This window comes from Coregonus clupeaformis, chromosome 30 (genome assembly GCF_020615455.1).
Source record: "Coregonus clupeaformis isolate EN_2021a chromosome 30, ASM2061545v1, whole genome shotgun sequence".
Lineage (NCBI taxonomy): Eukaryota > Metazoa > Chordata > Actinopteri > Salmoniformes > Salmonidae > Coregonus > Coregonus clupeaformis.
Genome location: NC_059221.1, coordinates 48820566 through 48842429, shown reverse-complemented (window position 1 = coordinate 48842429; position 21864 = coordinate 48820566). Strand labels below are relative to the sequence as shown.

General features: G+C 43.0%; 1 protein-coding gene across 1 annotated transcript; it reads right to left on the bottom strand.

Moving 5' to 3' along the window:
- Positions 1 to 11076: 11076 nt before the first annotated feature.
- On the bottom strand, positions 11077 to 20076 carry LOC121560155. The gene is made up of 4 exons (XM_041873179.2): positions 20036 to 20076; positions 19538 to 19649; positions 14701 to 14828; positions 11077 to 12274 (listed from the first exon to the last, which is right to left on the bottom strand). Exons 2-4 carry the CDS (start codon positions 19638 to 19640, stop codon positions 11300 to 11302), a joined length of 1206 nt encoding a protein of 401 aa, XP_041729113.1. The 5' UTR covers positions 19641 to 19649; positions 20036 to 20076; the 3' UTR covers positions 11077 to 11299.
- Positions 20077 to 21864: the final 1788 nt, after the last annotated feature.

Genomic DNA, 21864 nt, shown 5'->3' with positions numbered 1-21864 from the left:
AATTCTATGATCAGTAGTTGTGTCCGAATACCAATACTAGCGTACTATATGCTTCATTAAACTGCATACTCATTTCGCGTTTGATTTAGGAGAATTCACTCGTCTTTTCCGATTTACGTGTTTGACAAGAGGTGATAATGAGAGATTGACGCCCTGTAACAAAATGAACGAATGGTGGGAGTCAACGCAATGGCGCATTAGATGGATGATGCATTCAAAATGTCATATACTATAAGACGTTAATTTTCGCATAATATTTTGTAAGCTAGCATATGGGTATTCGGACACGACCAATATCTTTACAGCTGAGAACATACTTGTTTAGAAATTAGTGTGTTAGTAAGAAAGAATAGAACAACTTTATACCATCTAAATCAAATTGTATTAGTCACATGCTTCGTAAACAACAGGTGTGAACTAACAGTGAAACGCTTACGTATGGGCCCTTCCCAACAATGTAGAGGGAAAGAAAATAGAGCCATAGGGTGCGTTCGTAAATTCACTCTGGCTATCTATTCAGATTTCAGAGCACTCTGGTCTGAGTGTGCCAGAGTGCAGAATAACTGATGAATTCATGAACTCCCAACACCTGTTGAATATGACCAGTGTCAATAAAAGTTGGCAAAAAAAGGTAATTCAAGTGTTGCCAGCAGCACAGTTACAGTCACTAACGCTCTAGATAACATGAAAACAGCCTAACCACCTCTGCGGGGGCGAGTAAAATGGTCAGTGAGGTGTTCTCTCATTTGTGTCTGTTAGTAGCTAGCAAGCTAGCCAACTTTAGCCAGTTAGCTTGGGTGCTTGACTGCCTTTGTGGTCAGAACACTCGGATCAACCCTACTCCTCCGCCAGTGTCCAGTGAGCGCTCTGAACGAACACACCCATAATAGAAAAGTAAACACGTAATAATAAAAGTAGTAAATTAGTAACGATAACTTTGCTATATACACGGGTACCAGTACGTAGTCGACGTGCAGGGGTACCAGGTTATTGAGGAAGATATGTACATATAAGTATGAATAAAGTGACATAGTAAACAGTAGCAGCGGCTTATGTGATGAGTCAAAAAAGTTAGTGCAAAAAGGGTCAATGCACATAGTTAAATAGTCAACCAAATAGCTACCTGGACTAACTACTTAGCAGTCTTATGGCTTGGGGGTAAAAGCTGTTAAGGGTCCTGTTCGTTCCAGACTTGGTGCATTGGTACCGCTTGCCATGCGGTGCCGGAGATTACAGTCTGACTTGGGTGGCTGGAGTCGGACAATTTTTAGGGCCTTCCTCTGAGACCACCATGTCGCGACTGATGCGGAGCTCACTGAGCAGCCTGCTAGCCCGACCACCGAGGTTGAGGAGCCTAGCAGCAAATGCAATTACCCGCCCATCCCCAACGCCGCCTGCTGACCCAACAAGATTGAAAATAGCCATGGCCTAGCACCAACAGCATGAGGGTAACATCATCACAACAAGCACCTGCAACTCCGTTACTCCAGCCACTAGCGGTGCGTGGGTAAAATCCCTGGGGAAGCCAAGCCAGGAAAATCACCTATGCTTAGTCTAATACAGTGACAACTAAAATACACCAAAAACAATTTAGTCGCAACATAACCTAAATACAGTATGTTGTGGCTGTCCATGGTATTGTTTTTGTGTGTGTGTTCGTGTGCTTGCAATTTGAAAAACATGTTGACTCACCCTACTTGTAGAGAAAGGCCAATGCCATCCCTCCTCTCATGTTGCGGAAACGGTCTATGACTCCGTCATAGAGTATACACTTTTAGTTTTTGTTGTCCTAGGCTACCTGATAAATTATTTAGTTTTTTCTTGGTACATTTTTTGGGGGGAAGCCTGGCTTCCCTTGGCATCCATGAATACACACCACTGCTTCCGACGACTCTCGGTGATGAGGAGGCAGCGCAGGTTTTCTTGACACTTACCCAAGCCGCATTTTCAGTGGGAGAAAGCGGCCTTTTCTAGCGCCCTGGTTCAAGGTCTGCAGTTGGTTGTGGTGCACGCTATGTCGTATGAGGAGGCAATAGATTACTTTTTCAATGTGTGTAGCTCCCTGTACAAGTTCTTTAGGAAACCCACAGTGACACAGTACACTGGGGAAAAACTTAAAATACTTATTGATCAGAGACAGAATGGCCACCTTGCCACGGTGTTTCCTGTTGCTCAGTTGATAGAGCATGGCGTTTGCAACGCAAGGGTTGTGGGTTCGATTCCCACGGGGGGGGCAGTATGAAACATGTATGCATTCACTAACTGTAAGTCGCTCTGGATAAGAGCGTCTGCTAAATGACAAAAAAAATTAAATCATGTGACATCACAGAGATGTTCGGTGAAATAAAATCTAAATCACGCATATGGCACTGCTATGTGAGACTTGAGGCCACAGGCATATTGAAAGCAGTGACAGAGCCGACCTTTAAGTTTATTGCTAACACGACTCACAAAATCCTGGGGCTCCTCCACCCTCTTAACAAGTTACTGCAGTCTGAAACTACTGATCTGCACACCGGTGTCAAACTTGTCCGCAGTAGGTATGGCTGCTTGAAAAACTGCTATATGATGCTGAATTCGAAAAGCTTTGGGCAGCATTCCAGGAGGGAGGGCACAAGCACATCTGCTCCAAGCAAATGACGGAGAGTTATGAGAAACTCTGCAAGAGTATCTATTTGAAAAGCCTGGTCTCAAAGACTAGACGTGACTTAGTAAATGTAAATCCGGGACACTCAAATTTAGTATGATATGTTATGTTTGGTATATATTTATTTACGTCATTTAGCAGACACTCTTATCCAGAGCAATTTACAGTTAGTGAGTGCATACATTTTCATACAAGCATACTGGTATGCTTAGTGCATTCGGAAAGTATTCAGACCCCTTCACCTTTTCCACATTGTTATGTTACAGTATTGTTCTAAAATTGATTCAATTGTTTTTTTCCCCCTCATCAATCTACACACAATATCCCATAATGACAAAGCAGAAACCATTTTTTACACATTTATAAAAAATAAAACGGAAATATCACATTTACGTAAGTATTCAGACCCTTTTACTCAGTACTTTGTTGAAGCACCTTTGGCAGCGATTACAGCCTTGAGTCTTCTTGGGTATGACGCTACAAGCTTGGCACAACTTTATTTTGGGAGTTTCTCCCATTCTTCTCTGCAGATCCTCTCAAGCTCTGTCAGGTTGGAAGGGGAGCGTCGCTGCACAGCTATTTTCAGGTCTCTCCAGAGATGTTCCATTGGGTTGAAGTCCGGGCTCTGGCTGGGTCACTCAAGGACATTCAAAGACTTGTCCCGAAGCCACTCCTGCATTGTCTTGGCTGTGTGCTTAGGGTCATTGTCCTGTTGGAAGGTGAACCTTCGCCCCAGTCTGAGGTCCTGAGTGCTCTGGAGCAGGTTTTCATCAAGGATCTCTCTGTACTTTGCTCTGTTCATCTTTCCCTTGATCCTGACTAGTCTCCTAGTCCCTGCTGTTGAAAAACAAACCCACAGCATGATGCTGCCACCACGCTTCACAGTAGGGATGGTGACATGTTTCCTCCAGATGGGATGCTTAGTAATCAGGCCAAAGAGTTCAATCTTGGTTTCATCAGACCAGAAGATCTTGTTTCTCATGGTCTGAGAGTCCTTTAGGTGCCTTTTGGCAAACTCCAAGTGGGCCATCTCCACAGAGGAACTCTGGAGCTCTGTCAGAGTGACCATCGGGTTCTTGGTCACCTCCTGACCAAGGCACTTCTGCCCCGATTGCTCAGTTTGGCCGGGCGGCCAGCTCTAGGAAGAGTCTTGGTGGTTCCAAACTTCTTCCATTTAAGAATGATGGAGGCCACTGTGTTCTTTGGGACCTTCAATGCTGCAGAAATGTTTTGGTACCCATCCCCAGATCTGTGCCTCGACACAATCCTGTCTCGGAGCTCTACGGACAATTCCTTTGACCTCATGGCTTGGTTTTTGCTCTGACATGCACTGTCAACTGTGGGACCTTATATAGACAGGTGTGTGCCTTTCCAAATCATGTCCAATCAATTGATTTTACCACAGGTGGACTCCAATCAAGTTGTAGAAAAATATAAAGGATGAACAATGTAAACAGGATGCACCTGCGCTCAATTTCAAGTCTCATAGCAAAGGGTCTGAATACTATGTTTTATAAATTAGCAAACATTTCTAAAAACCTGTTTTTGCTTTGTCATTATGGGGAATTGTGTGTAGATTGAGGGGGAAATATAATTTAATCCATTTTAGAACAAGCCTGTAACAAAATGGGGAATAAGTGAAGGGGTCTGAATACTTTATGAATGCACTTAACTTGAGATGGAGCTGAATTTGTCTGTGATCTTCAAAGTATTTGGGAGGGATTGAGATACATTGTCTAGATGAAGTAAGATATCATTGCCATATAATGAGATGACGTGATACGTAGAATTGAGAGACATTGGTGTAATTTCTTTCGATTGTCAAATTGCCTGGGCCAGGGGCTCCATAGACAAAAATAGCAGAGGTGAGATGGGATCACCTTGCCTGCTACTTCTAGTTATTCTGAATGGAACAGAGCAGGTATTGCCTGTTATTACTATGGCTGAGGGATTGGCATTTAATATTTTAGTCATTAATTAATGAAATTGGAACCAAGCCCCATATGTTCCAAAACTGACCATCAAAAGCTTTTTCTGTGTCGCAAAATAGAACTGCCCAAGGATCTTTGGTTTCTGATAAAGCATGTAAGATATGTAATAGACGACGGCGGTTATCTGAGTATAATAGTTCTTTCACAAACCTGCTTTGGTCCGGATGTACGAATTTGGGTAAGTAAGTTGAGACGGTATGACAGAGTTTTCTTAAATAGTTTGTGTTTATCAAAGATAGGGGGCGATAGTAAGAACACTGGGTGACATCCTTACCTTTTTTTAATAAAAGCGAAATTAGTGATATTTACATCCCTTCCAAATTACTCTTTGTGAACGGCTGTGTTAATCATTTCAAGTAACAGTGGACCTGATTGGTTCCAAAATTAATAGACCCCAGGAGGAATACTGTCCCATCCAGGTGATTTGCCTTTCTTCATGTTATCCAATGCCCTTTTGAGTTCATGGAGAGAGATGTGGGCTCCCAGCACACCGGCTTCCTCAGTTGAGAGAAGAGGAGTTCTTATATCTTTTAAAAAGAACTCAGTCTGGCTTGGTGTGGATTTACAATCAGAGGTGTACAATTTTTTAGAGACACTGGATAATCTTTGGTTGTTTAATTTGGGTTCTGATGGTAATTCACCTGATTCAGATTCAATAGATGCAATATCCGCTAATTGATCATTACTGCGAAGCTTATTAGCCAGTAGACGACTGGGTCGATTACCATGGAAGTAATGGTTGAGTCTAACTCGATGGATGGCAATTTCTGCTCTCTGTCTCATCAATATAGTTATGTCTTGACTTGAGAGTAGTTGCTACCTAATCTGAAAAAAAGTGTTTGAGAACGCTCTAACGTCATTAACAACGTTCATGTTTTGAAGTGTCTGTTCTATATCTGAGAGATATAAGATCAGGAAACGATTTTAATTGACACATATTTAACCCCTTTTTTTAGGCACTAAACTACTTCCATATATACTTCCATTCATTTTTTAAACTGGTACCGAGCTACCTTCAGGCGAGTCTTGTGGGCTTCCTAGAGCAAAACAACCGACACGTACGTGTTCTTCTACCTGTCCATAGAAGGGTCTAAGGCCAAACCGTTCGGACGCTACAGACGTTGGTCTGACAAACACAGCTGTAGCTCTGCCACCTTTCATCGCAGCCGATATCGGCGGATGTTGTGGATTGAGACGCAGCCCATGCAAAAAATATCTCTAGCTTAAACAGATTTATATGGGGATTTTTTGTATTATGCTAATTAGATGTTAAAGCGCCATCTTGTAGCTCTTTTAGGAGATTCTGAAATGTGTATCTGGCAGTAGAAAGCATGATGATCAGAGGCTCATATGTCGAATTTCTATTTTCTTGATTAAAGAAAATAGAGTAGATAACAGTACAAAATTGATTCGGGAGAATGTTTTCTGCCTGTTTGAATATAAAGTGTATTCTTTTGCCGTATGGTTATGATCTCGCCAGGCATCAATGAGGTTGTAATCAGAGACTATATGTTATAGAGCCTTGGTTGCCTATGGATTGTAGTTGGTCTTATTAGATTTGTCCCACATCTCCAGAATTGCATTCATGTCTGTCCCTATAACCAGTTGGAATTCAGTTAATTCTAAAAATATGCTGAACAGAGAATAAAAAAACGTAGGATCATATAAATTTGGAGCATACACATTAATAAATTCAATTTTCTTACCAGTATGGATACATTTAAGGAAAGTGATTCTGCCTTCTTGGTCTTCTCCTTTACCAAGGATGGTGATTTTGAGTTTATGAATCAATATGATTACACCCTTAGTTTTGTTTGGGGCTGATGAAGAGGCAGCCAGTTTGTACAACTGGTTCTCTATTCTAAGTGCGTCCTTTTGTAGCAGGTGTGTTTTTAGGAGCATTGCTAAATTGTCATGATCAGAGGTTTCAAGTTTGTATCCGTACATTTCTTACAAGCTGATCATAGTGAAAAAGAAAGTACTTTTGCATTTCCCGCTGTGTAAACACATTGCAAATAGGCTCAGGATAACTGATAAAGTTGGGTAGCTGATACTCAGAGCTTAAATAGCCAAATTGATTAGTCACAGGAACCAGGACTAGGAAAGCCAATGCAATGGCCTGTTTTACAAACAGTGGGCCTACCACATGGATGGGCGTTCATAAAATTCTATTGCAGGCCAACATGGTAGGCTACACCCCAGTAAGCACGGACCGACGCCGATGTCTTTTGGACATATTTTTTTGGTCCTGTCCGCACCGTCAGTCCTTTTTTTTTGGTGTTTTACAAACAGTAGGCCTACCACATAGATGGGCATTCCCTAAAACTTAATTTCAGGCACTGGAGGCCAGGGATGGGCAACTCCAGTCTTCTGGGGCCTGATTGGTATCAGTTTTGCCCCAGCCCCAGCTAACACATCTGACTCCAATAATCAACTAATCATGATCTTCAATTTAGAATGCAATTAGTTTCATCAGCCGTGTTGACTAGGGATGGGGAAAAAGTGTGACACGACTCCGGCCACCGAGGACTGGAGTTGCCCATCCCTGCTGTAGGCTATAACTCCGTAAGCAAGGACCAACGCTGACGCTCTTTGGACGTCTTTTTGGATGCCTTGATTTCCACGTCCACGGACGTTGGTTTTTGGTCCGGTCCAGACCAAATCATAAACGTCTATGTTTGGTTCAGATTTTGTCCAGTCTGGACCAGCCTTGATTTGGGCTAAACATAGCTATAAATGACATCTTTTCAACTTTAATTCAGAACCTAAATTGAACCTAACTTCAACTTCTGGAAAAATATATATTTTAGACATCCTTTTGCTTACTGGGACTATTCTTGTAGGGGCGGTCACCTAGGGCGGCAGACCGTCCAGGACCGGCCCTGGTATGACACCTCCATATATTTTCCATTGTCCATGGTGTCATCAATGTGTAAATGTCCTGGACCATAGGCAATATAATTATAACAAGTTCAATGCTCAGCATTAATAGTAATACTGTTCCTTGTACCCAAACATGAGGGCTGTCCTCATTGTCTTATGCTGAGGGCAGCGTCATAGCCATAGGCTAGGCTGCGTGATTGTGCATGGACAGCATACCTGAATAATGAGCCAGTCATGGGGTTCCATCTGCTGGCTTGTCCCCTTGTGTGTTGGATTTGATGTGCTTCTCGAAGAAGTCTTGAGCTTCCTTGGCAGTGGAAAACGTGTGTGTTGTGTTCTGGAAGGTCAAGATGAGTTTTGCCGGGTGGATGAAGCCAAATCTTAGGTTTAGCTTGCATAGCCTTCTGTAAGTTTAAGAAATATTGCCTAGTGTCTTGTCATTCTGTTAGCAAAAACCCACATATCTTTAAGATATTTTATAATTTCTCACCCTCTTGAGGGAGGATTATGAAAGTTTACATAACAGAAGTAACAAGTAAAGGTAGACCTACCAATTAGTTAATATTTTTACTGATAATTTTGTTCATGAATGTATGTTATTATAAAACAGGTTGTTTGGATCCTGGATGCTGGGAGTCATAGCACCACAATCCCTGCATTCCATGGGTAATGCCTGTTAACAGTTCCATTCAATTGATCGAAGCCCAGCCAGTCAATTTATACACTTAATCTCCCCTGGAAAAAAGTGTATACACAATATTTCCCCCATTCTACTAGCCTAGCATTGCGTTTGGTACAGTAGGGGCTAATGTGAGTTCACATAGTTTGCTGTCATTTCAGCTGCTTGATGTGATTGTGTGTAGTTGGCTAGCTAGCTAGCAAAGGAGAAGTAACGTTAGCCTAGCTATCCATAACTCCATAACTAGCTAACGTTATATTATTGACTTGACTATCAGCTGGGTTTTGCCTATTTATAGCTACATTATTAATCAAATCATTATTTGATGGTGTTCTTGTTGCCCATTTATAAATTATTTATACAATTACTATTTATTTAAGTTCTTGTCCATCACTGAACCTCTGCTAGCTAGCTACATGCCAATGATTTGTTTAGCATAGCAACTTGGAATGGTTATCGTGACCTTGCTGTCTGTCTCTCTGACCTTTACGACATTGTTTCATTATTGAAATTCGATCTCCACTGTCCCATTGAAATGAACGCGTCAGGACGAGACAGACCGCTTTTACAGCCAGTCGAAATCATGAATCACCATCTATTTTATGCAGCTAGTTTCATGTAGCTAGTTTGCTGTCTTTCCAGCTTCAGTATGAAGTGATGGTGTTAGCTGTGTTGGCTAGCTCCTCTGAAAAGTGTCCTGACTAGAGAGCACATTTTCTATGCTAGGCGAAATCGTGCATCATTAGCTCATTGTTATGGATGTATCCAAATAAATGTCACTAGAAAACATCTGAAACAAACGCAAATGCAGCTACTTTGCTGTTATTCTGGCTGCACTGTTTGACGTGACTGTGTTAGCCGTAGTTGGCTAGCTTTAAGCGAGTTTCCAGACAGTATGAAAAAAATTACATTTACAACAAGCGACTGGGTCATGTACATAGATATAGACAAGTTTTTGAGCCGTTTCCGCTCTACTTCCTGAACTCCTCCCGTCGATGCAATCCAGTTCCGTTCTGCCGGGCTGGGTTTGTTTTTGCTAGCTAGCTCCGTTGTGCCGACAAAGCACTGATATCGCAGTGACAAAGAGGATATAAAAATTACAATTACAACATGAAGAAAAGTGGTTCGGGAACGACGTATGCGGTAGTTAGTTGCAAAAACTTGAGAAAGCACCTGAACGAGTGGTTAGATAGAGAGTGCTATGACCACAAACCAGCTACAAAGAGGCAATGTCCATGCGCTCCATTGTTTACATTTTTCGCAAGCCTGATACCGACTCGGAATCAAGGACTTGGCTGAAGGCATTGAATCTAAAGAAACCACCCCTCAACATTTTTGTTTGTTCCTATCACTTTGTTGACCAAAAACCTACCAAGGATAATCCTTTCCCAGAGTTGTGGTTGGGATACAATCGCCCTCCCCAGCCAAATAGGCGTCAACTCACCCAGCGGACCACTGCCTCCCCCCAGATAAAGAAACGCAGACTTGAATCTGAGGGTAAGTTCAGCAACTTTAGCTATGAAGCTGACAATACTGTTAATTATGAAGAAGTTGTCATACATTAACATTGCTACCGGTATTTTGCTAAGGCAGTTGATTGTTTTGGAGATGGGACAAACAATGCCCACGATAGCTACATCATTAATTGTGTGTGTGTGTGTGTGTGTGCCTGCCTGCGTGTGCCTTAGTCTACATCATAAATACAATGCAAGGTGGCAGGCTGTTGTGATGATGATTGTGTGTGTGCGTGTGAGTGCAATGTTGTAGTACACATTTTTCCATTGTGATGTTTGTAGTGAGAGGACTCTATGCCTGCATTAATTTTGCTCCATCCATGTTTTCTCTTCCCCTTTTTAGATGCTCCAGAAACCTGTCAGCCTGTCTGTGAGGCCGAGCCTGCTACACCAACATTTCGAGATGCCCAGACCCAATGGGAGGATCCGTCACATATTGATCACATTTACTGTTCAACACAGTCTGTTATAGTAGACAAGGCCACACAGTGCGAGGCAGAAATGGGTCCTACTGTGACCAGCACCACGGTCATTGATGATGCTAGGTCCCGGCTGTATACAGGAGTGCTTATGGTTCAATTCTTCACCCTGGTGACCGGTGTTGTTGCCTTTCAGTAAGCCATCAATTACCCTTCCTGTTGTTGACCAAATACTTATGACGTTGATGAAACTAAAACTAAACCTAATATTAGGAGATATTGCTCACCGCTTCAATGTGTCTACATCCATGGCAAGCATTGTGATTAGTCACTGGATTGACGTGATGGGTGAACAGTTCAAAGTCCTGATCCCCTGGCTTCCAAGAGAGACCATTCGTGCCACCATGCCCTTGTCGTTTCAGAGGAACTACAATCCAGAGACTGAAGGTGTTTAAGATTTTATCCCAGAATGTTCCCATCAGCATGGCACCGAAACTGGACAACATCTTAACCATCTGTGCTGGCCTAGTTAACCTGAAGAGTCCACTGATCAGTGAGGTTTAGAATCTTGCCCTGTGTCCCTGTCTACCAACACCCAGCCATGTTGTTCATTAAATACAGATAAACACAACAAATACTGCGTGCATTGTATTTTTTAATATTATATATGAATATTTTCATAGTGATGTAATTGTGTGGGCTGCTTTTGTATTTTACTTTTTAATACCTGTTAAGATTAAACACGCAATCTTTCTTGTTGAAGCCATTTGTTTAGTTTCCTCAAAACAATTAATTAATCGAGTGTTATTTATGTACAGTATGAGCTTACTATGAATTATGAACTGTGTTAAAATAAATTGTAGCACTCTAAGGATTGAAATTACATCAAACGTTATTTTCACTCAAACAGTAGGCACACTGATATATTGCACAGCATAAAGAGATCATGTAAACAATGGACATCTGTTGGCTCCTGTGGGCATGACCTAAATAAGGCAGTTTATTTTGGTTTTAAAATGCTGAGATATTTACTGCAGAACTGTAACCTTCCCTCAACAAAATCATCAACAATGTTCGGGAGCATGTGGGCAAAGTAGAATGTGTGCAGCCTTATGATATGCCCCTGGACAAAGCCTTGGTCGTAGGGTACTTCGATTTCTAGGTGCTCAGTTTTGTTCCAGATCACCAACTTGGGAGTGCTGAAGCCCTGTGCAGTGCATCCCAATTTGTACCTGCATGTAGTAGCCTTTTGGACCATTGCAGGCAATATGGTAATCTACCCTATCTCCGTTTGCTACAGTTGTGATTTCGCAGTTCTTTGTTGCCAAAAATTCTGCAAGTGACTTGTTTCCCATCACAGGTGATTTGATCTCCAACAGAATGTCGTTGTTTATCACTCCATCGGGAGATGCTGCAAGCCACGGTTCCTTTTCGCACACCACTAAGCCTTTGGTTTCAATGCTGTTGCCCAGAGTTTCCAAATAGTCCCTTGCAAGTTCCTCCCCCTCCGCTCCTTGACGGGTTGCGGCATTGCCACAACAGGATGGGTGTAAGTGTTCTGACAAAAACTTGTCAGGCGCAGTGGTTGAGCGAATGGGCACCTTTCTAGCTGTGCACGCTGTGATGCGCACTCTCCGCGCATCATGCCAGACCTGTTCTTTGCTCTGTGCTTTTGTAGCCTTCTCAATCTCCTCAAGCTGGGCTGTGGACATGTTAATGTATTCATCATAGAAGGTTCTGCATTTTACACAAGCCAGTGGTGTGTGGTGCTCTTCATGGTTTAGGAGATGGAGGTGTGGACATGGTGTTGGCTCGGTGATGGAGGAGGTATTAGCATTAAAGCAGAGCTGCAGGAGGCTATTCCCAGGGCAATTGAAAAGTGCTGCCATTGGTGAGGCAAGTGCGTTCTTCCTCCACTCTTCATGAGTCCTAAAGAGTGTCACCTCCTGTGCCGGTTCTGAAGTGGTAGAGGATGGCGGTGAAGTTGGTGGCGGCTGGTAGAGATCCTTCCTGTTGTGTCGTTTGAAGCGGACATACTTCATCTTCCTCTGACCAGCATTTCTTTTAGACCCAGCATTCCACTGGTTTTGTCCGTCTGTGCAGGCACGCCCGGTTTTCCCCTGTCTCACAGCATTTTCTACCTAGAGAGATATAGTAAAAACAGTGCATAGATATTATAATGGGTTCACTGCACACATGTCATATAATAATAATAATAATAATATGCCATTTAGCAGACGCTTTTATCCCAAGCGACTTACAGTCATGTGTGCATAAATTTTTACACAAAATAGTTTTTTTTTTAAATAACAAATGTATGGATTTATAGCGTTTTGAAAAGAAGACATAGGCCTAGGCTACAATGGTCAAATAATTACCTTCCACAGGATCGCAGCTGAGTGGGAACAAGATCTCCCTGGTCCAGCAACACACATACATCCCGCAGTTTTGACTTCTCCAGCTTCAGTTACCAGCACCCAAGCATTATGCCATGCATTGTTCAAACACTGGCTAGGCTCTACATTTGCTTTCAGATAAACAAAACGATCATGTTTGTATGACATGACACAACCGACTTTGTTGCTGTGCAGATATTGATATGCCTCGGAGGCTTTCAGATTGTCCATTGCTTTTCCATCTATTGCCATGGATTGCATGAAGTAGGAGCAAATCTTGCTGTATGTTATGTTGGGCCACGTCGTCATGTTATCCTCCCAGTTCTGCACTGAATTCGGGTGGAGGAGAGTAACGCCATCTCCAGTCAAAGTAGTAGAACCGTGTTCCCAAGCTAGCGTCGACATCGCTGTGTTTACACCGGCAGACGTTGCGCAAACAACTTCCGAGGCGGAAATGAAATGCATTTGTGTAGAGTTATGGCGCCACCCGGGATACAGCGCGTAAACTTGTCTATAATACCCAAACATGCACAGGAGGATTACCTTTGTCTACCTTTGTGTACCTATTCAGGATACATCACCATGAAGAGAATGACACTCATTATTATGCATTTCTATATAGTACAGATCAAGGACCCATGTTGTCATTATGTTTCCATCATTCTGTTACTGGGTGTTGATCCATTTCACTTACTGTAGTTCAATTTCCAAAATAGTTTTTTTGTAAACTCAAGGTGTCATATCATCGCTGACACCCCATTCTTTCTGCAGACATATTTGAATCTTAATTCTGAGTAGATATTTAACAAAGATTTTGGAAAACGTGGTCACAAAAAACTGTTATTCTTTTACCAAACTTTGCATCTGCGCTGTTCCTCAAGTAAATGTGTTTTAGTAAAATGTTCAGTGGCAATTGTTAAAAGTAGACTTCTGCATATAGGTGTATGGTTTGTTAAACTTTGCAATCAATGGTTTTTGCCTGGCATACAATTTAAAGTGAAAAAGTAAGTCTCAGCGTCACTGTTACTGTGGAAATGCACACCACATACATCTTCACTACTTCATGTCATGAATTAAGGCACTATCATTATCTCACTATAAAACACCAGTATCGACCTAAAGAGACAAAGTTTGTCACCCTTCATCAGTGAAGCAATTTTACAGACACCGTCACACCAACCATCGCCATATCATTTACTCTGCCTCATCATACGCATTCTTTCCTCAGTTCACCTCATCCAGTTCCCTACTACATCCAAAATCAACATAATTAACTAAACAAACTAACTACTATTACATGTCACTATACACTATACATGAGCCGTGGGCATTTTCTGTTGGTGTATCCTGAGGTAGCTCCTCTCTGAGAACCTCTTCCCGCAGTGTGTACAGGCAAACAACCTGTCTCCTGTGTGGACCTTCAGGTGCATCTTCAGCTGATGCTGGTGGGAGAACTTATTCTCACACTGGGGCAGCTGTAGGGATTCTCCCCTGTGTGGACCCTCTGGTGCCTCTTCAGGTTGGACTAGTGAAAAACTGGCAGCCGAATGGTTTCTCCCCTGTGTGGACCCTCTGGTGCCTCTTCAAGTTGGACGAGTGGGAGAAACTAGCCTGTGCAACCTCTGGTGGATTGCCACCTGTTGTGGGAAACTGAAGGCTTTCCCACAGAACAGACACGGGAAGCGCTTCTCCTTGGTGCCGCCACCTTTACTGATTACGTCTCTACTACTGTCATTTGTCAATGGGCTTGTGTAGCTATTTAGTGTTGAGGCACTGGCATTGTCTGAGGTCTGGTTTATTAGGAGAGTGTGAGGAGGACGAAGGCCAGGGAGTGTCTGTGGGTCCATGTTCCAGTTGATAGATCCTATAGAAGGCAGGCTGAAGGCAGAACCTGTTAGGGGGTTAACCTGAGGCGCCATCAGTCTCTCTGAATCACAACTATAGGAGCAAGACAGAGCATCGCTAGCAGAGTCTGTATCTGTTCTCTCCCGCCGCATATGGACACCTCCCCGTTCCTGCAGACCAAATCTACGCCTCGGCCTGGTCTCATCCAGCCTGTTGTCATGGAGACTAAGATCGGATGTTGTTTTGTGTTCGACTGTCCGTTTCGGGTTGTGGTTAACAGTGTTGTTCCCCAGCCCAGAGTTGAGGACGCTGTCCCATCCACTGACCTCCACTATGTCACCTCTGGTCCTGGCCTGCTCAGTGATGTCGTCACCTGGGACATTGGCTGCACCGGTCTGGGTCTGGGAATCCAAGATGGCCACCCAGTCTCCTCTGTTAGCCTCCAGCCAACCACCTGCAGGAAGTGGTTACAAAATAGACTTTAAAAATATGGCAAAGAAAACTCTACATAATAATAGCCAGGTGCATCACTATTCCCATTGAAGTATATCTATTATGTTCTGTGTATTTCTCCCTTACCTTGCTCCCCCATCTTAAATCCACCCAGCAGATCAATGCTCTCTGGTCCGTCTTCTATTGTCTCCTCTTTGACTAGCAGCAGATCAGGCTTCCCATCCTCCATGTCTACTGACTACAATAGTAAAGGTTGGGTTTAGTTGGCACTATTTGGGTTGGACTTGTATCATTGAAAGGCATGTATGCAGACACTTACAGTGGGGAAAAAAATTATTTAGTCAGCCACCAATTGTGCAAGTTCTCCCACTTAAAAAGATGAGAGAGGCCTGTAATTTTCATCATAGGTACACGTCAACTATGACAGACAAAATGAGAAAGAAAAATCCAGAAAATCACATTGTAGGATTTTTAATGAATTTATTTCCAAATTATGGTGGAAAATAAGTATTTGGTCAATAACAAAAGTTTCTCAATACTTTGTTATATACCCTTTGTTGGCAATGACACAGGTCAAACGTTTTCTGTAAGTCTTCACAAGGTTTTCACACACTGTTGCTGGTATTTTGACCCATTCCTCCATGCAGATCTCCTCTAGAGCAGTGATGTTTTGGGGCTGTCGCTGGGCAACACGGACTTTCAACTCCCTCCAAAGATTTTCTATGGGGTTGAGATCTGGAGACTAGCTAGGCCACTCCAGGACCTTGAAATGCTTCTTACGAAGCCACTCCTTCGTTGCCCGGCGGTGTGTTTGGGATCATTGTCATGCTGAAAGACCCAGCCACGTTTCATCTTCAATGCCCTTGCTGATGGAAGGAGGTTTTCACTCAAAATCTCACGATACATGGCCCCATTCATTCTTTCCTTTACACGGATCAGTCGTCCTGGTCCCTTTGCAGAAAAACAGCCCCAAAGCATGATGTTTCCACCCCCATGCTTCACAGTAGGTATGGTGTTCTTTGGATGCAACTCAGCATTCTTTGTCCTCCAAACACAATGAGTTGAGTTTTTACCAAAAAGTTCTATTTTGGTTTCATCTGACCATATGACATTCTCCCAATCCTCTTCTGGATCATCCAAATGCACTCTAGCAAACTTCAGACGGGCCTGGACATGTACTAGCTTAAGCAGGGGGACACGTCTGGCACTGCAGGATTTGAGTCCCAGGCGGCGTAGTGTGTTACTGATGGTAGGCTTTGTTACTTTGGTCCTAGCTCTCTGCAGGTCATTCACTAGGTCCCCCCGTGTGGTTCTGGGATTTTTGCTCACCGTTCTTGTGATCATTTTGACCCCACGGGGTGAGATCTTGCGTGGAGCCCCAGATCGAGGGAGATTATCAGTGGTCTTGTATGTCTTCCATTTCCTAATAATTGCTCCCACAGTTGATTTCTTCAAACCAAGCTGCTTACCTATTGCAGATTCAGTCTTCCCAGCCTGGTGCAGGTCTACAATTTTGTTTCTGGTGTCCTTTGACAGCTCTTCGGTCTTGGCCATAGTGGAGTTTGGAGTGTGACTGTTTGAGGTTGTGGACAGGTGTCTTTTATACTGATAACAAGTTCAAACAGGTGCCATTAATACAGGTAACAGTGGAGGACAGAGGAGCCTCTTAAAGAAGAAGTTACAGGTCTGTGAGCCAGAAATCTTGCTTGTTTGTAGGTGACCAAATACTTATTTTCCACCATAATTTGCAAATAAATTCATAAAAAATCCTACAATGTGATTTTCTGGATTTATTTCTTCTCAATTTGTCTGTCATAGTTGACATGTACCTATGATGAAAATTACAGGCCTCTCTCATCTTTTTAAGTGGGAGAACTTGCACAATTGGTGGCTGACTAAATACTTTTTCCCCCCACTGTATATATATATATATTTGTTATTTGGATCCCCATCAGCTTTTGCAGAAGCAGCAGCTAGGTCTTTCTTTGCTGCACTTGACCTTATTACCGGACACTCATCAAGATGGGCCAAGACAAGAGCCTTAACAGTTGATTTTACAGTTTTTGCAGGACAGTTAGTTGATTTGTGTCAAAAATGCAGAATATCTTTTTATAACAGACAACTCTGTCATTATAACTTGACCACGATGACTTGACCATGGTGAGGAGAAGCTCCGCAAAACACTTAATGTCCAGAAGTAATTTAGCCATTCATTGTATTCATTGCGATCTGTAGAGTTGCTATTTTCTTGAGTTTCCTCGTGTCAATTAACTTGTGACATACCTGGATTACTCTTTTTATATTTTAAAGTCAGATTTAATCAACAAATACGATAGTCAGTCGAAAAAAGGTTAATCTGGCTGTGTTGGCAATATCACTTCATATCCCATCGAGCCAAGCTGGGAGAGGCTACCCATTGTCACAGTTCCAAGACCAGTCAGAAACGTCCAGCTAACCCTACGCTAATGACGCGGTGGATCTCAAAACTGAACTTGGATCCATGTTAAATAGCAATGATATCCTCCACCACCATAGTCTTACAACATATCTCGAACCAGAAATTACTATTTAAAAAAACAATACATAATTTAAGTTTCTTCCCAGCTAATTTCTTAGTTACATGATTGTTTAACTAGCAAAGGAGTTTTGAAGTTGAGGGTGCAGTATTTATGGAGTTTGGCAATGAGGACAAAAACTAGCATAGTTCAGCTAGCCAGCTAGTTCAGCTAGTTCAGCTAGCCAGCTAGTTCAGCTAGTTCAGCTAGTTCAGCCCACTGAGGTATAATAAGAACAGTTTAGCCAGGGAAAAGGAGCTGGGCCAAGTGCACATGTGCACCAGCTGTTCACACTTGCGCACTAGGTTAATTTATGAGACAGATTGTAGTTTTTATGCCCTGATATTAGGAGCTGGCGGCGAAAAGTTTCATTAAACAATTCAAAGACTGTAACGAATAAATCAGATGACAGAGAGCAAATATATATACAATCCCGAAATCAGCAGTAACTGTCAATAGTAAAACAAAGCTTAAAATGATTTTGAGTGAACCCTTAATACAGAAAATGAATGGTGACTCCTCCTCCTCACCACTCTTTTGAACATCCAATATTATACAGTGATGGAAAAAAGTATTTGATCCCCTGCTGATATTGTACGTTTGCCCACTGACAAGGAAATGATCAGTCTATAATTTTAATGGTAGGTTTATTTGAACAGTGAGAGACAGAATAACAACAAAAAACTCCAGAAAAACACATGTCAAAAATGTTATAAATTGATTTTCATTTGAATAAGGGAAATAAGTATTTGACCCCTCTGCAAAACATGACTTAGTACTTGCTGGCAAAACCCTTGTTGGCAATCACAGAGGTCAGACGTTTCTTGTAGTTGGCCACCAGGTTTGCACACATCTCAGGAGGGATTTTGTCCCACTCCTCTTTGCAGATCTTCTCCAAGTCATTAAGGTTTCGAGGCTGACCTTTGGCAACTCGAACCTTCAGCTCCCCTCCACAGATTTTCTATGGGATTAAGGTCTGGAGACTGGCTAGGCCACTCCAGGACCTTAATGTGCTTCTTCTTGAGCCACTCCTTTGTTGCCTTGGCCGTTTTGTTTTGGGTCATTGTCATGCTGGAATACCCATCCACGACCCATTTTCAATGCCCTGGCTGAGGAAGGAGGTTTTCACCTAAGATTTGACGGTACATGGCCCCGTCCATCGTCCCTTTGATGCGGTGAAGTTGTCCTGTCCCCTTAGCAGAAAAACACCCCCAAAGCATAATGTTTCCACCTCCATGTTTGACGGTGGGGATGGTGTTCTTGGGGTCATAGGCAGCATTCCTCCTCCTCCAAACACAGCGAGTTGAGTTGATGCCAAAGAGCTCTATTTTGGTCTCATCTGACCACAACACTTTCACCCAGTTCTCCTCTGAATCATTCAGATGTTCATTGGCAAACTTCAGACAGCCCTGTATATGTGCTTTCTTGAGCAGGGGGGACCTTGCGGGCGCTGCAGGATTTCAGTCCTTCACGGCGTAGTGTGTTACTATGGTCCCTTGTGTTACTATGGCTGCCTTGAGATCATTGACAAGATCCTCCCCGTGTAGTTCTGGGCTGATTCCTCACCGTTCTCATGATCATTGCAACTCCACGAGGTGAGGTCTTGCATGGAGCCCCAGGCCGAGGGAGATTGACAGTTATTTTGTGTTTCTTCCATTTGCGAATAATCGCACCAACTGTTGTCACCTTCTCACCAAGCTGCTTGGTGATGGTCTTGTAGCCCAATCCAGCCTTGTGTAGGTCTACAATCTTGTCCCTGACATCATTGGAGAGCTCTTTGGTATTGGCCATGGTGGAGAGTTTGGAATCTGATTGATTGATTGCTTCTGTGAACAGGTGTCTTTTATACAGGTAACAAACTGAGATTAGGAGCACTCCCTTTAAGAGTGTGCTCCTAATCTCAGCTCGTTACCTGTATAAAAGACACCTGAGAGCCAGAAATCTTTCTGATTGAGAGGGGCTCAAATACTTATTTCCCTCATTAAAATGCAAATCAATTTATAACATTTTTGACATGCGTTATTCTGTCTCTCACTGTTCAAATAAACCTACCATTAAAATTATAGACTGATCATTTCTTTGTCAGTGGGCAAACGTACAAAATCAGCAGGGGATCAAATACTTTTTTCCCTCACTGTATCTATTTCTCCCTTACCTTGCTCCCCCATCTTTAGTCCACTCAGAAGGTCAATGCTCGTTCGTCCATCTTCTATGGTCTCCTCTTTGACTAGCAGCAGATCAGGCTTCCCATCCTCCATGTCTACTGACTGTAAGACATACAGAGTGAGAGGATGTTGGATCAAGAAATCTGATATGAGCACCCTGCTTTGGAGCATCTTGTGATTGGGCAATGAGGGATTGCTGAGTACTATGCAAACATGTTATTTAATTGGATTACTTGACAATTAATCAAGTCCGTATCCACAAATAACATTTTATTGTTCGCATACACATATTTAGCAGACGTTATTGCGGGTGTAAATGCTTGTACGTCTCAGCGTGAGAGTGCTGATCTAGGATCTGTCTACATAGCTTTATTCATTATAATCTAAAAGGCAAAACTGATCCTAGATCAGCTCTCCTACTCTGAGAGGCTTTGTGGATACGGGCCCTGACCTAATACCATTCAGACAGTAGTTTACAGTGGCCTCACCTCAGTGAGACTGTGTGTGGTCCTGTGCTGCTCAGCTGGTTCCTCTGTGGGTTCAGGAGGAGGTGTAGTCTGGTTGTCCTCCATGACCATGGTTCCCTCAGGGTTCCCCAGACCCTCCTCATACCCCTCCTCCTTCACCAGCAGCACCTCTGGACCCTCCTCCTCCTGGAAGAGACAGGTGAAACAGATTACACAGACATACACCCCCTCAGGTACGTACACACACAGATAATAAACACAGTTTCAACATGAAGTGTTTACCCATCCCCACTACGTTTGAGTCCTATACTGTAGTTACAGAATGACTTCATTGTTGTTAAACCCATCATGGAGGACATAAATATGTTGAGGGTAAATAGAGTCAGCTATGATAAGTCAATAGTCATCATCAGACAAACCTGACTAAACTATTTTTAATGTGTACTGTAGGTGTTTTCCTTCATAGTCTGATCAAAACCCATTTTACCATGGCTCTCTCTTGTCCCTCTGCAACAGACATATGGTGAGCAATATGTTTGGACCATGGTATCGCAATAAAATCACAGTATTGAATCGCAATACATATCGTATCGGCACCTATGTATCGTGTTAATATTGTACCATGATCCCTGGCAATTCCCAGCCCTAATTGGTTATAAAGCTCTGTTGGGTGTATGCAGAATAGGGTGAGATCAGATGTGATGTATACTAAAGAGAGTCAATGAAAGTCTTAGAAAAGTCCCATTTTGTGTTTATTAAACATAAACAAGTTTTAAATACACTATATGAAAACCACACATACACGTCTCTCTGCGTACCTGGCAGACATCTCAGCTTGGAGGTCGGCCCACCACCTCAAGCTCAACAAGACGGAGCTGCTCTTCCTCCCGGGGAAGGCCTGCCAGCTCCAAGACCTCATCATCACGGTTGATTGACAACTCCACTGAGTGCAAAGAACATCAAAGCAGTGACTCGCTCTACAACATCTGTAAAGTATGACCCTTCCTCACGCAGGAAGCGGGGCAGGTCCTAATCCAGGCTCTTGTCATCTCCAGTCTAGACTACAGCAGCTCTCTGTTGGCTGGGCTCCCTGCTTGTGCCATCAAACCCCTGCAACTTATATAGAACGCTGCAGCCCGCCTGGTGTTCAACCTTCCCAAGTTGTCCCATGTCACCCCGCTCCTCTGCTCACTCCACTGGCTTTCAGTCGAAGCTCGCAACCACTACAAGACCATGGTACTTGCCTACAGAGCAGCAAGAGGAACTGCCCCTCCCTACCTTCAGGCTATTCTCAAACCCTACACCCCGACCCTTCTTGGCCATACCACCCCTATGGGGGTGGGGGGGTGGTATGCTCCTGCTAAGCCCAGTCAAAGCTCTTCTGTCCTGGCACTCCAATGGTGGAACCAGCTTCCTCCTGAAGCTAGGACAGCGGAGTTCCTGCACATCTTCCGAAAACATCCGGAACCCTCTTCAAAGAAAAGTTAATAAAAAATATACAGTCGTATGAAAAAGTTTGGGCACCCCTCTGAGGCTGCATAATAATTTACTCTGTCGTCACAGAAAATGATCACAGTGGCATGCCATTCATTTTCTAATAAAAGCTGAGTACTGGGGTATTGTCCAGACAAAGATTTTTAGTGTAGCAATATTAAGTTGTATGAAATTAAATCAGATGTGAAAAATAGGCTATGCAAAAATTTGGGCACCCCTTGTCATTCTGTTGATTTCAATACCTGTAACTACTTAGCACTGATTAATTGAAACACACAATTGGTTTGGTGAGCTCATTAAGCCTTGAACTTCATAGACAAGTGCATCCAATCATGAGAAAAGGTATTTAAGGTGGC

Coding starts and splice junctions, on each gene's coding strand:
- LOC121560155 (XM_041873179.2), bottom strand. CDS start 19,640: ATGGAGGATGGGAAGCCTGATCTGCTGCTAGTCAAAGAGGAGACCATA. Junction 14,829..19,537: donor ACTAAAGATGGGGGAGCAAG/GTAAGGGAGAAA, acceptor CACTTCCTGCAG/GTGGTTGGCTGGAGGCTAAC. Junction 12,275..14,700: donor CCAGAGGTGACATAGTGGAG/GTCAGTGGATGG, acceptor ATATCTCTCTAG/GTAGAAAATGCTGTGAGACA.